The sequence below is a fragment of the Malaclemys terrapin genome, chromosome 1 (assembly GCF_027887155.1).
Source record: "Malaclemys terrapin pileata isolate rMalTer1 chromosome 1, rMalTer1.hap1, whole genome shotgun sequence".
Lineage (NCBI taxonomy): Eukaryota > Metazoa > Chordata > Testudines > Emydidae > Malaclemys > Malaclemys terrapin.
The window spans coordinates 336,915,812-336,928,335 of record NC_071505.1 but is presented as its reverse complement, the minus strand read 5'-3'; the positions used below and the strand labels follow the sequence as shown (position 1 = coordinate 336,928,335).

General features: G+C 44.3%; 1 protein-coding gene across 4 annotated transcripts in view; it reads right to left on the bottom strand.

The window, feature by feature from the left end:
* Positions 1–12,524, bottom strand: part of RSF1 (remodeling and spacing factor 1) — a 127,386-nt gene that overhangs the window by 77,109 nt on the left and 37,753 nt on the right. For all 4 annotated transcript variants that reach the window (XM_054015795.1, XM_054015792.1, XM_054015793.1 and 1 more), the window contains exon 2: positions 179–270. In XM_054015795.1, coding sequence (XP_053871770.1) covers positions 179–270 — 92 coding nt within the window. The remainder of the gene's footprint in view (positions 1–178; positions 271–12,524) is intronic.

The window sequence follows — 12,524 nt, the reverse complement described above, 5'->3', positions numbered from 1 at the left end:
GCATACCCAGGCAGGCTGAAAGTTAGTTAAACTAAAACCTTAAGCAACTCTGGTCTGGGCATGCACACAGATTTTGGCTACAGCTCTAGGCTCACTAAAATTCATACTAGGGATTTCTGACATAAGATTTCATCAGATCCCAGCATTTTCAGAGTAATAGAACAGAAATTTACTGTACCTTGATCAAGTATTTTTCCCATCTGTCTGCTGTGACAGACTTCCCAATCTTCCTCATCAGTTTCAAGTGAAGTTCTACCAACTCTTTTGGAACTGCAGTATTAAAAAGGGGGAAGAGGGAGAGCAAAAGTTAAAAATAACCAACATAAAAATATCCTAATACTAAATATTATAAAAGTATTGAGACAAAACCATACATTGAGAGTTTTTAAAAGCGCGTAACAACTTGAAAACAATGTAACAAGAGTTTCACAACTAAAAACAAAGCAAGATCTTAAATAAATCAAATAGGTTGGCATTTAGATTTAAAATAAAGACATCTATCCAAGGCTTTAGGTACCCCAATACATCATTGATAATACAACAATATCCCAGCAGCATTAAAGTAATCATTTCACAGGAAATGAGCCAGCTAGACACCTACAGAAACTAATTACCACTCTTTCATCATTGTGAGAAACACAGCCTCTCCAAAAATCCTATCAAACAGGTGTCTTTTGCTGCATGCCTGGAAGGTCACCAAATTTGAGCTATTTTGGACCAAGTGAGGTGGCACCAAGTTCTTGAGACTCTGAACACTCAAAGGGAACAATCTGCCCTCCACCCCCTCTCTTTGATAGTGCGGGCATTCCAGCTTGCACGCCCCTGCTGACTGCAGCTGTGGCAGTGTGGCACAGGACCTAGGATTTCTAAACCACAGCTGTGCTGAAAGCTTAATGATTGTTGATGATGAAATAATAGTAAACCTTTCAAAGAACTGCTTTGCTGCTCATTACAGAAGAGGTTCCTCGCCTTGTGCAGTAATTGAGGCTCTTTGAGATGTGTGTCCCCCTACGGGTGCTCCACTCTAGGTGTCTTCACATCCCTGCGCCTCAGATTGGAGATTTTTGGTATCAGTGTCCGTTTGGCCCACACATGCTCTCTCCCCATCTTGCACCATGTTCTGTCGCTGTCTAGCGCTGTATGGGCAAACCACCCTCAGTTCCTTCTTTACCGCAGAACTCATATATAAGAGTCACCTAGTGTGAGCACCCATAGGGAGACACATCTTGAAGAACCTCAGTTACAACACAAGGTGAGTAATCTCTTCTTCTTCAAGTAGTGTCTCTATGAGTGTTCCATTCTAGGTGACTCTATAGCAGTGTCCCTGTTGGAAGGGTGGGGCATCGGAAAGGAGTCCAATATTGATGATAATATGGTCAAACCAAGTATCACATCAGATGCTGAATCACGAGTGAATGCATAATGCTTGGCAAATGTATGAGTGGATGCCCAAGTCGCTGCTCTGCATATTTCTGTGATTGAAACCTTATTGAGGAAGGAAAGAAGTCGACAGAGAACTTATAGAGTGCGTTCAGGCTCTCAAAGGGGGCTGCAGGTCATGCGTGCAATAGCAGTAGTTAATGCATTCCGATATCCATCTAGAGAGCCATTGCACAGATATTGGGGATCCCTTAGATCTGTATGAGATGTAGAGGAATAGTGGTATGTCTACACTATGAAATCAGGTCAATTTAATAGAAGTCGATTTTTTAGAAACCGATTTGATACAGTCGATTGTGTGTGTCCCCACTAAGCGCATTAAGTCGGCGGTGTGCGCCGACAGTACCGAGGCTAGCATCAACTTTCGGAGCGTTGCACTGTGGTAGCTATCCCACAGTCTCCGCTGCCCATTGGAATTCTGTGTTGAGCTCCCAATGCCTGATGGGGCAAAAACATTGTCGCGGGTGGTTCTGGGTACATGTCGTCAGGCCCCCCTCCTTCCCTCCGTGAAAGCAATGGCAAAAAATCGTTTCTCGCCTTTTTTCCTGGGTTACCTGTGCAGACGACATACCACACAAGCATGGAGCCCGCTCAGCTCACTGTCACCGTATGTCTCCTGGGTGCTGCTGGCAGACGCGGTACTGCAGTGCTACACAGCAGCATCCCCTTGCCTTGCCGCTGGCAGATGGTACAATACCACTGCTAGCCGTCATCGTCGTCCCGTGGGTGCTCCTGGCCGACCTCAGTTAGGTTGGTCAGGGGCGCCTAGGCAGACATAGGTGCTCCTGGCCAGCCTCGGTGAGGTCGGTCGGGGGCGCCTGGACAAAAATGGGAATGACTCCGGGTCATTCTCTTCTTTAAGTTTCATCTAATGGAGATTCAGTCCTGCCTGGAATATCATGCCAGCTGGAGACTTCTGCCTCAGGCTGCTCTCCCAGTCGGCAGCACTATGCAGTCGCACCTACCCCAGCCTACCCCTTGCTCCCATGGCTCATGAAGCCTGGACAGTAGTAAGGAGCAGTTCAACTATAGGCTGAGCAAGTGCGTAATGGTGGTAGAACGTGCCTTTGGACGTTTAAAAGCCTGCTGGCGCATTTACTGACTCGGTTAGACCTCACCAAAACCAATATTCCCATCGTTATTACTGCTTGCTGTGTGCGCCATAATATCAGAGAGTAAGGGGGAGACGTTCATGGCAGGGTGGAAGGTTGAGGCAAATCGCCTGGCCACTGATTACGCACTGCCAGACACCAGGGTGGTTACAAGAGCACAGCAGGGCAAGCTGCACATCAGGGCACGCTGCACATCAGAGAAGCTTTGAAAACCAGTTTCATGACTGGCCAGGCTACAGTGTGAAAGTTCTGTTTGTTTCTCCTTGATGAAAACCCGCCTCCTTGGTTCACTCTACTTCTATGTAAGCCAACCGCCCTCCCCTCCCCCCTTTGATCTCCGCTTGCAGAGGCAATAAAGTCATCGTTTCAAATTCATGCATTCTTTATTAATTCGTCACACAAATGGGGGGATACCTGCCAAGGTAGCCTGGGAGGGGTGGGGAAGGAGGAAGCACAGGGGTGGGGTAGTTGTAGGGGCACCCCCTAGAATGGCATGCAGCTCATCATAGAAGCGGCATGTCTAGGGCTCTGACCCGGACCTGCCGTTTGCCTCTCTGGTTCTTCGGTAGACTTCACACGGCACTGCTGCGGGTCCCTGTTATAACCTCCGTCCTTCATGCCCTTGGAGATTTTTTCAAATATTCCAGCATTTCGTCTTTCGAAACGGAGTTTGGATAGCACTGATTCGTCTCCCCATACAGCAATCTGATGCAGTACCTCCCGTTCGGTCCATGCTGGAGCTCTTTTGCGATTCTAAGACTCCATGGTCACCTGTGCTGATCAACTCGCTACACTGACCAAACAGGAAATGAAATTCAAAATTTCGCAGGGCTTTTCCTGTCTACCTGGCCAGTGCATCTAAGTTGAGTGCTGTCCAGAGCGGTCACAATGGAGCACTCTGGGATAGCTCCCAGAGGCCAATACCGTCAAATTGCGTCCAACTACCCCAAATTCGACCTAGCAGGGTCGATTTCAGTGCTAATTCCCTCATTGGGGAGGAGTACAGAAATCGATTTTAAGAGCCCTTTAAGTCAACAAAAATGACTTCGTCGTGTGGACAGGTGCAGGGTTAAATCGATTTAACACTGCTAAATTCGACCTAAACTCGTAGTGTAGACCAGGACTTGGAGATTTTCTGAAAGGCTTAGTCCTTTCCAAATAGAAGGCTAACACTCTTCTAATGTCGAGAGTGTGTAGCGTTGCCTCCCTTTTAGCCCGGTGTAGTTTGGGAAAGAATGCTGGAAGGTGAGTAAGTTGATTTATGTGGAAGGCTGAAGGTATTTTGGTAGGAATTGGGGATGTGGCCGCAATATGGCCTTGTCCTTGAAGAAAATCATAAAGGGAGGGGATATACCATTAGGGCCCCCTCTCTCCGAGCAGACATGATAGCCACGAGGAATGCAGTTTTCATAGAGAGGTGTAGAAGTGAGCAAGTGGCCATAGGCTCAAAGGCTGACCTTATCAGACAGTTTAAGACAAGATTAAGGTCCCATACTGGCGTAAGATCTCTGATTCAAAGGTAGAGGTTACCCATACCTTTAAGAAATCTTTTCATTGTAGGATGAGCAAACACCAAATGACCATCTATCTTCCAGTAGAAAATGTTAACGGCTGCGAGATGTACCTTTACCGAGCGTAGAGATAGGTCTGATTTCCAGTAATGGAGAGGAAGTAAAAGTAAACTGTCTTGCGTCACATCAGATTTGGAATCTGTTCCATTTTTGAATGTATGTGCAACAAGTAGCTATTTTTCTGCTATGTAACAGTACTTCCTTCACACGAAAGCTTATGCCCAAATAAATTTGTTAGTCTCTAAGGTGCTACAAGGACTCCTCCTCGTTGTTTTTACTGATACAGACTAACACGGCTACCCCTCTGAAACCTATCCTCAGAACAGTTCATTTCTAATCTTTGGAACCAATGAGGAACCATGCTTTGAGCCGGAGAACTTGCAGATTTGGGTGATGACTCTGGCCTGCATCTTGAGAAAGAAGATGAGGAATGGAGTGGAGAGCAATTGATGGACAGACTGCCAGCTGGAAAAGGTAAGGGAACCATGTCTGCCTTGGCGTCGTTGGAACTACAAGAACAACTCTGGCCTTTTCTTTATCTCAAATATCATTTTGGATCTTGGGAAAATCTCAGAATATCCGCTGTAGTCTTCTGTATGCCCGGGAGGTAGGTTGCTGAGATGCCGATCTGGTGATTAATGCGCCAGTTCCATATTTTCACTGCCTTGGCACACAGGGAATGTGATCTTGTTCCTCCCTGGTGGTTTATATAGAACATACATGCAATTCTGTCTCTAAATCTTCATATGTTCGTCTTTGATCATTGGTAGGAAGTGTGAGAAGACTGCTCTGAGTTCTAAGAAGTTGATACATAGTGTGGATTTGAGAGGGGACCATTTGCCCTGAATGGTGTAAGTGGGCTCCCCATCCCATAAGGAATGCACCCATCATCAAAATCAACGATAGGGATGGCTGAGTGAAGGGGACTCCCACACATACACTGTGAGGATCTGCCCACCAGTCAAGCGAGTTTTTGATTGTTGAGGGCATTGATAGAAGTTTGTTTAAATTGTGTCTGCTCAGGACGTATACCGTTCTGACCCACCCTTGAAGACAATGGTGCTCGCCCCAAGGTGCCCCAGTAGTTGCAGACAAGTTTTGGCTGAGATTAGGCTGACCAGACAGCAAGTGTGAAAAATCAGGACAGGGGTGGAGGGGTACTAGGAGCCTATATAAGAAAAAGCCCCAAATATCGGGACTGTCCATATAAAATCGGGACATCTGGTCACCCTAGCTGAGATCTGTGGACTGGCCTGAACTGTCATGATTAACTGGCTAAGTGTTTAACCTGTGTGATGGGAGGAAGGTTTTGGTCTTCACTGCATCTAGGTTGGCTCTTAAGAATTCCAGTTGTTGCACACGGGGGTCAAAGTGGACATTTGGGTATTTAGTTGTAGGAATAGATCTATAGGCTTTCGTATCTCTCGCAAGATGTCAGTGAAGGTATGTGCTTTGAGCAAGCAATTGTCTCGATACAGAAATATCATAATGCCTTGTTTGCGAAGGCATGCCACGACCATAGAAACGACCTTCGAAAATACCCTGGATGCCAATAATAGACCAAATGGGAGCACTTTATATAGGAAATGATCTTGACCCAGAGTGAATCTTAGGAACCTCCTCTTGGATGGGTGGATTGTGATATGAAAGTAAACATTTTGTAGGTCGAGGGCCAAGAACCAGTTCCTCGGGTCCAGAGATGGGATTATGGATGCCAAGGTAACCATCTTGAAACATATTTTTACAAATCTGTTCAGTGCCCTTAAATCCAGAAAATGGGTCTCCAACCACTGTTCTTTTTCTGTATAAGGAAGTATTTGGAATAGAACCTCTTCCCTCTGTCTTAGGTGGGAACTGATGCTATAGCACCTAGTTTTAGGAGGTGGTTCATTTCTTAACGTAAAAGGTGCTTGTGAGAAAGATCCACGAAGAGGGACGGGGAGGGAGGGTGAGGGAATAGGGGAGAGGGAGGTAAAACGGATTGAATATCTCTTGACGATCATCTCTAGTACCCAACTGCCTGAGGTTATACGCTCCCAGTTTTGATAAAAAGGAGAAAGGCGGTTGTGACGGGTTGGACCCTCCCCTTCTGGGACACCACCTGATGTACTGGGATTTCACTGAGCCTGCCTGCTCCACTAGCCTGGGCTTCCTCTCCCTGTTTTGCTGAATCAGGCTCTCCAGCCTCTGGCAATCTCACAGTCTGTAAACAGCTCTCCATGGGAAGGTTCAGCTAGGAAATCGCCCAGCACTCAAGTGCAGCTTTCCTCTGGAAAGTACACCCAAGATAATATTGTCTCGCGTAGTATAGAAAGATGTGCAGAGCACAAGCTCATAAAAATTCACCCTCTCCCTCAATGTAAAGAGAAATGCACAACTTCTCCCCCCCCCCCCCCCGCCGTTAGAAATTGCACAAACTGGGTTTAATAAACAAAACACATTTATTAACAAAACAGATTCTAAGTAATTATAAGGGATAGCAAACAGAACAAAGATTACTAAGCAAATAAAACAAAACATGCAAACTAAGCTTGATTCACTAAAGAAACAGGATTCAAAGTGTAATTTCTCACTTTAAATGTTGATTTTAAGCAGGATGCAGAGTTTCTGTAGTTTAGATTTCCAGTTATTTCTCTTTATAGACTAGACTCTTCTGTCTCAGTCTGGACTCAGCCCTTGCCTTCAGCTTAGTTCCTTTGTCTCTTCAGGTACTTTCAGCAGTCTTTCTTCTTGGGCAGGAAGGCAATGGAGAAGAGTCCTGTTTATCTTACTCCCCAGCCTCAAGTAAGATTTACGTAAGGCGGGAATCTTTTGTTCCCCAGTCTTGACCTCCCCCTCCTTTTAGTGGAAAATTAGTAGAAGTCCAAGATAGTGTTTAGTACCAGGTAACAAGACCATTTGACCTAGTAGTGTCACAGCTACGTCCCAGGACTCCTCTCAGGAAGGAGAGAGAGAGAGTAGTATCTTTAAAGTCTTATTGTTTTTTCCTAATGGCCCATCAAAGCGGATGGCCTGTTGTCTGGTGGGTGTTTCCCAAATACACACACAGTTGTAATTGTTACATAGTCAATATTCCTAACTTTAGATACAGAAATGATACATGTATATATATTGGATAATCACATTCAGTAAATCATAACCTTTCCAATGATACCTTACAAGACCCATCTTGCATAAAATATATCTTAGGCCATATTTGTATCTTAACCATATCTCTATGAAGAATATGGGGTGTAACGTCACAACAGTTGCCGAATTGGTGGAGATGTTCAGATTGTTGGAGCAGATGAGACTTGGGGCGGTAACTTGGGGCTTCAACCAACACATCAGAATGATTTTTTGGATGCAGAAGGTTGCCATGTCACTGATTGCGGGGCATTTGGTTGCTGATTTTGTAATCTATGCCTCTTCCTTTCAGGATCATCGCGTCTCTGAGGAGGAGAAAAGTGAGTAGGCCAGGATCTCTGTGGTCTGGTACTTACTGAGCCTTCTTTCTTGGGCAGCAGTGTAAATACCCAGAAAACGTAGTGTGGCCCTAGAATCTTTTCATATGTGGAGGGATTCGTCTATTCCTTCTGCAAACAATTTAGATCCCTCAAAAGGGAGGTCCTCCACTGTGGCTTATACCTCCTTTGAAAAGGTGAAGAGATGAAGCCAAGATGCTCTCCTCATGACAACTGCTGTGGAGATGGAACGAGCAGCTGTATCAGCAGCATCTAGAGAAGCCTCCAATGCTGTCCTCACAAGGAGCTGACCCCTCAGCAATAATCACTGGGAATTGTTCTTTCTGATCTGACAGGAGGCGTTCAATAAAGACGTTTAATTTTGAATAATTGGAATGATTGTGTTTTGGCATAAGGGCTTGATAGTTAGCGATCTTAAATTGTAGAGTGGCTAAAGAATATGATTTACATCCAAATAAATCCAGTCATTTCCAGTCCTTATTGTATGGTGTCATTTTAGCGGGATGCTGTCTGCCATGTTCATTAATGGCATCGATGACCAGTGAATTAGGGGACGGATGAGAAAATAAAAAAAAGTCCTCATCTTTAGAGGACACAATATTTTTGTCTACCCTTTTGCACATTGGGGGTATTGTGGGTGGTGTCTGCCATATAGTTTTCGCCCAATCAAGCAGTGCCTCATTGATGGGGAATGCAATCTTTTCTGATGATGTCAAACAGTTTGCACTGTGACTGACTTCATTAAGCAGGATTCACAGGAAATCTGCTACCTATTAAAGAGGTGTTGAAATTGCTTGAAGTTGTCTGCTGTAGTTGGAGGAGGAGGCATGACCAACTTATCAGGAGATGATGAGGAAATGTTGGTCACCCGAGTGGCTTCCTTGTCTAGTCTCTCCTCCCGTTCCTCAAAGGTCTCCTCTTGAGGATCAGGTGGTCTGGCTATTGAAGCTGAAGGAGATTGTTTTCCTCAAGCTCTAAAGTTCCTCAAAAACTGTTGTCTATATGCCACCTGTGAGTCCCAATATTGCCACTGAGGTGGTGAGAAAGGCCATGGGTGGAGGCATCCGAGGGTGTCCATACCAACTGGGTGGGTCTCTTCTACTCTGAGGATAGATTGAAGATACACGAGTTTCCACCCGGCTAGCTCCTTGGTGTTGTAATGGAGAACCTTGGAATGACACTGAGTATAGGTCATCCCTATCATCTTCCTCATCATCACTTGACGGGTGAAGCAGTCATGGAAGGTGGAGTAGAATGTCTTGGTACTGCATGGATGTCCGGGGACCTAGGCATAACCCATACCATGGTTACGTCAGTGCCTATTAAGGGTGATTCAGGTATCTGAGACCATCAAGTTTTTGGGGAACCGAAATTCCTGCGGTACTGGAACAGCCATCGGTACTCACTGAGGTCAGCTGAGTAGGTGCCATTGAAGTGGAGAGAGTTGTTGGTACCAGAGGCTCTCTGAATTGCGAGGAATGGCCACCAGGTGTTGCCACAGCCTTTTGCGATGCTGGTGTATGTAGTACTGATTGTCTAGAAGATTCCATCGTTGCCATTTTAGAGGAACTCCTTTCTCCCAACAGTACCATTCTGCCTGAGCCGCCCTCTTAGGGTCTTTGGGCTTACCCATGGTACTAGTACAGGAGGATCTTGCAGCCTCATAGGTACCTAGTCATGGGTAGTTACTACACAGGTTATCAATCATGCCAGAGACCTCTTTCTCTTGACCAATTCCCTGCTCAGGAACTTGTGGTCTGTTTTTTCAAGATTTTCTGAGAGGAATCTGAGGATTTCCTCTATGAAGTCACTGGAGAGTGTTGATCTGACGATGTAGACGGGATCAGTCTTGACAGGGACCGCTGTCCGGAATGGGGCCCAGGGTCGGAGGCTGGTCAAAGTGAGCTTTCCATCATGAGCAGTCTTAATTTCAGTTCATGGCTCTTTCTGGTTCCAGATTTTACTTTGAGACAATCTGCACTATGCTGATAGGAGACTCCTTCCTGTCTGTGAAGATAGGTTGTAGATCCTTGATGTTATGCTGGAAAGGGCAGCAAATGCAGCAGGAATGACTGTTGCTGACAGGAATGGCTTCCCAACATGAGAGGCAGCAGTTAAACCTGGGGAAACTAGACATACCCTTTTCAGGGGTTACTTCCTGCCCAGGAAGAGCTAGGGAAATCTAATTTATACTAAGGAGATAACTATTCTACAAGCGAAATAAAATAAATAAATAATTTTAGGAAATGAAAAGAAAAGGAAGTACTAACACTAATTAAAGCTCTATTCTACTAAGGAAAAATTAAGAAAAACACTGAGTAAAATCTCTGTCAATGGGCTCTGCTAAGGCTCAGTCTCAGGACAAGGGCAGTTGAGAAAACTGAGTGCGGTTTACCCACACAGCACTATATAGCAACAGAGCACAGCACAACATGGGGAGTGCATGTGAGAGCCAAACAGACACTGCTACCAAAAATTTCAGATCTGAGGTGCAGGGACATGAAGACTCCTAGGGTGGTCCACTCATAGGGAAGCTACCACTTTATAAATCAACCGTGATTTATAAATCAACCTGGCACCATCAAGCGGCAAAACCCCTGTGCATCACCATTTTAATAAGCTATAGACAATTCAGAGCATCCATTATTTTAATATAATTGACTATTAATAATGCAATGCCACAGGACCTTCAAAGTAACCCTTATTTATTTATGTATGTAGGCGATTCCATAAAATGTGTGATTTGTTGTCCAAGAATCACAACGTGTTTTCAACACGTGATCATGTACTGTTTACGTGTAATAATTTGGTTGTACACAACTTCAGCGTATTTTCTAAAAGCATTTTGCGCTAGTCACTTCACTACACATGCACACACAGGCCTGGTCTACACTACAAAATTGAATTGGCTTAACTACGTCATTGGAGGGTATAAAAAATCCACACCCTTCAACGGCTTAGTTAAGCCGACCTAACCCCCAGTGTAATTAGTGCTAAGTCAAAGGAAGAATTCTTCCACTGACCTACCTACCTCTTGGGGAAGTGGGTTACCTATGCTGATAGGAGACTCCTTCCTGTCAGCCTGGGTAGCGTCTACACTGAAATGCTACAGCAGGGCCATTGTAGCATTAAGTGTAGATACAGCCTTACTAATTTTAACAGCAGTAAATGTACAAAATGAGAGATTTTATGATTTTGCCTGATGTTTTCTTACACTGGCTACATTTAACAAGAGTACTGTTGACTGAATCCAACTGCACTTTGTCTGCGCTACTTCTTTTATTGACATATTGTTTCTTCCCTTGTCACTTGTAGTGTCATGTATCCAAGACTTGCGTTATGGAGTTTATTTCTTCATCATTTCATTTATATTCAACGAGCTAGTAAGAGTCTTTAAAACAAATGCCTTGATATTCAGGTTAATATAAAGGAGTTCAAAATATGTAGTTTGTGTGAAAGTATCAGTTTTATTGCAACGGCACTAGATCAGTTACATAACTTATAGCCAGTCTAGTACAGAGATATCCCACATTAGATGTGCAGAATCACCTGTTTTGAGGGCAAATATCTGCTTTAAATATAGACAACGGAGAGTATCAAGATTATCTCTAGCATTTATTGATTTTTTTTAGTCCATTTATAGTTTGCCATTATTTATCTTCATTTTGAATAATCAGGCACTGCTCCCATTTGGTTTTCTTGGAAGAGCTAGTCCACATCACTGTAGTACTTGAGCACCCATTTTAGAACAAATACAGTCTCAGGAATCAATTCTGCAAGGTGCTGGGCACTATGGGCCTGATCGACCAAAATATTTTAGCACAAAGAACTTTAAGCCTGTGTGCAAGTTCCATTTGATTAAAATGGAGGATGTACTTAGGTGTTCTGCTGGGTCAGACCAAAGTGGTCAGCACCTTTCAGGATCAAGCACTTAGTTCTTCTATCATTCTGTTCCCCAGGCAGAGAGAATGTCTTTTTTTAATGCACACACCGTTACTGCAGGAAAGTTGGCTTAGAGATGTGTCTCACATTTTTTCTGAAGGCTCAAATTCATGGTCACTCTGAACAGCCCTTGTTGAGGAGTCAGCTCTTTGAGGAAACAGGACTGAATTATAGAACTCCAAAAGTTACAGAAGTAACTGGAAAGTCAATTCTTAGCATGCTCTGTGAGCATCTGCTACTATTTTAAAAGAACCTATTGATGTCCTGCCATTTTTGTGACATCTCAATGTTTAATGTCCGGGGACAGCAGGCCAAGGAGCTACAAGACATATTGATGCAGTTCTTACTTTACATAGACTTCACAACACATTTAAAATCCATTCTTAATTAATTCATCGTTCTCACAGAACTTCATTCATATATCACAATAATATGAATGGTTGAACCAGAAAGCAAGAAGGCTAGAGGTAAAGCTGGTTGTGAAAATTGACCTTGTACATTCCCATATGCTTACACTATTCCTGGAGCATCCTAAACTATCAGGTGCATCCCTGGGGTGGTAAATGAGGGACCCCCATACATGGTATGGGCTGCTCTGAACATATTGAAGCAGCAGCCATGGACCTACGGTTGTGAGTTAGGCTAACTACCTGTCCACATTTAAAAAAAAAAAAAAAAAAAGTTAGTTATGGAAACAACCCATCTCAAGAGTCCATCTCCATTAAGAGATGGCAACACTGGTTCCCAGATGCATCATAAGACACAAGAGCATCTATCCTAATCATCTATAGTACTGGTGATAAAATGTATGAACTGCACAGATCATTCGGGGGGGGGGGGGGGGAGCGTGCGCACGGAAGGGGGAGGAATTGTGTGCGTAGTGCAGGTTGGGCAGCTTGGCTGCCTAGTGCATAGAACAGCAGCAGAGGACAGTGGGACCAAGACAATTAGCTGCTCACTGAAGCGGATTACAGTTATTGCAATTGTACATTACT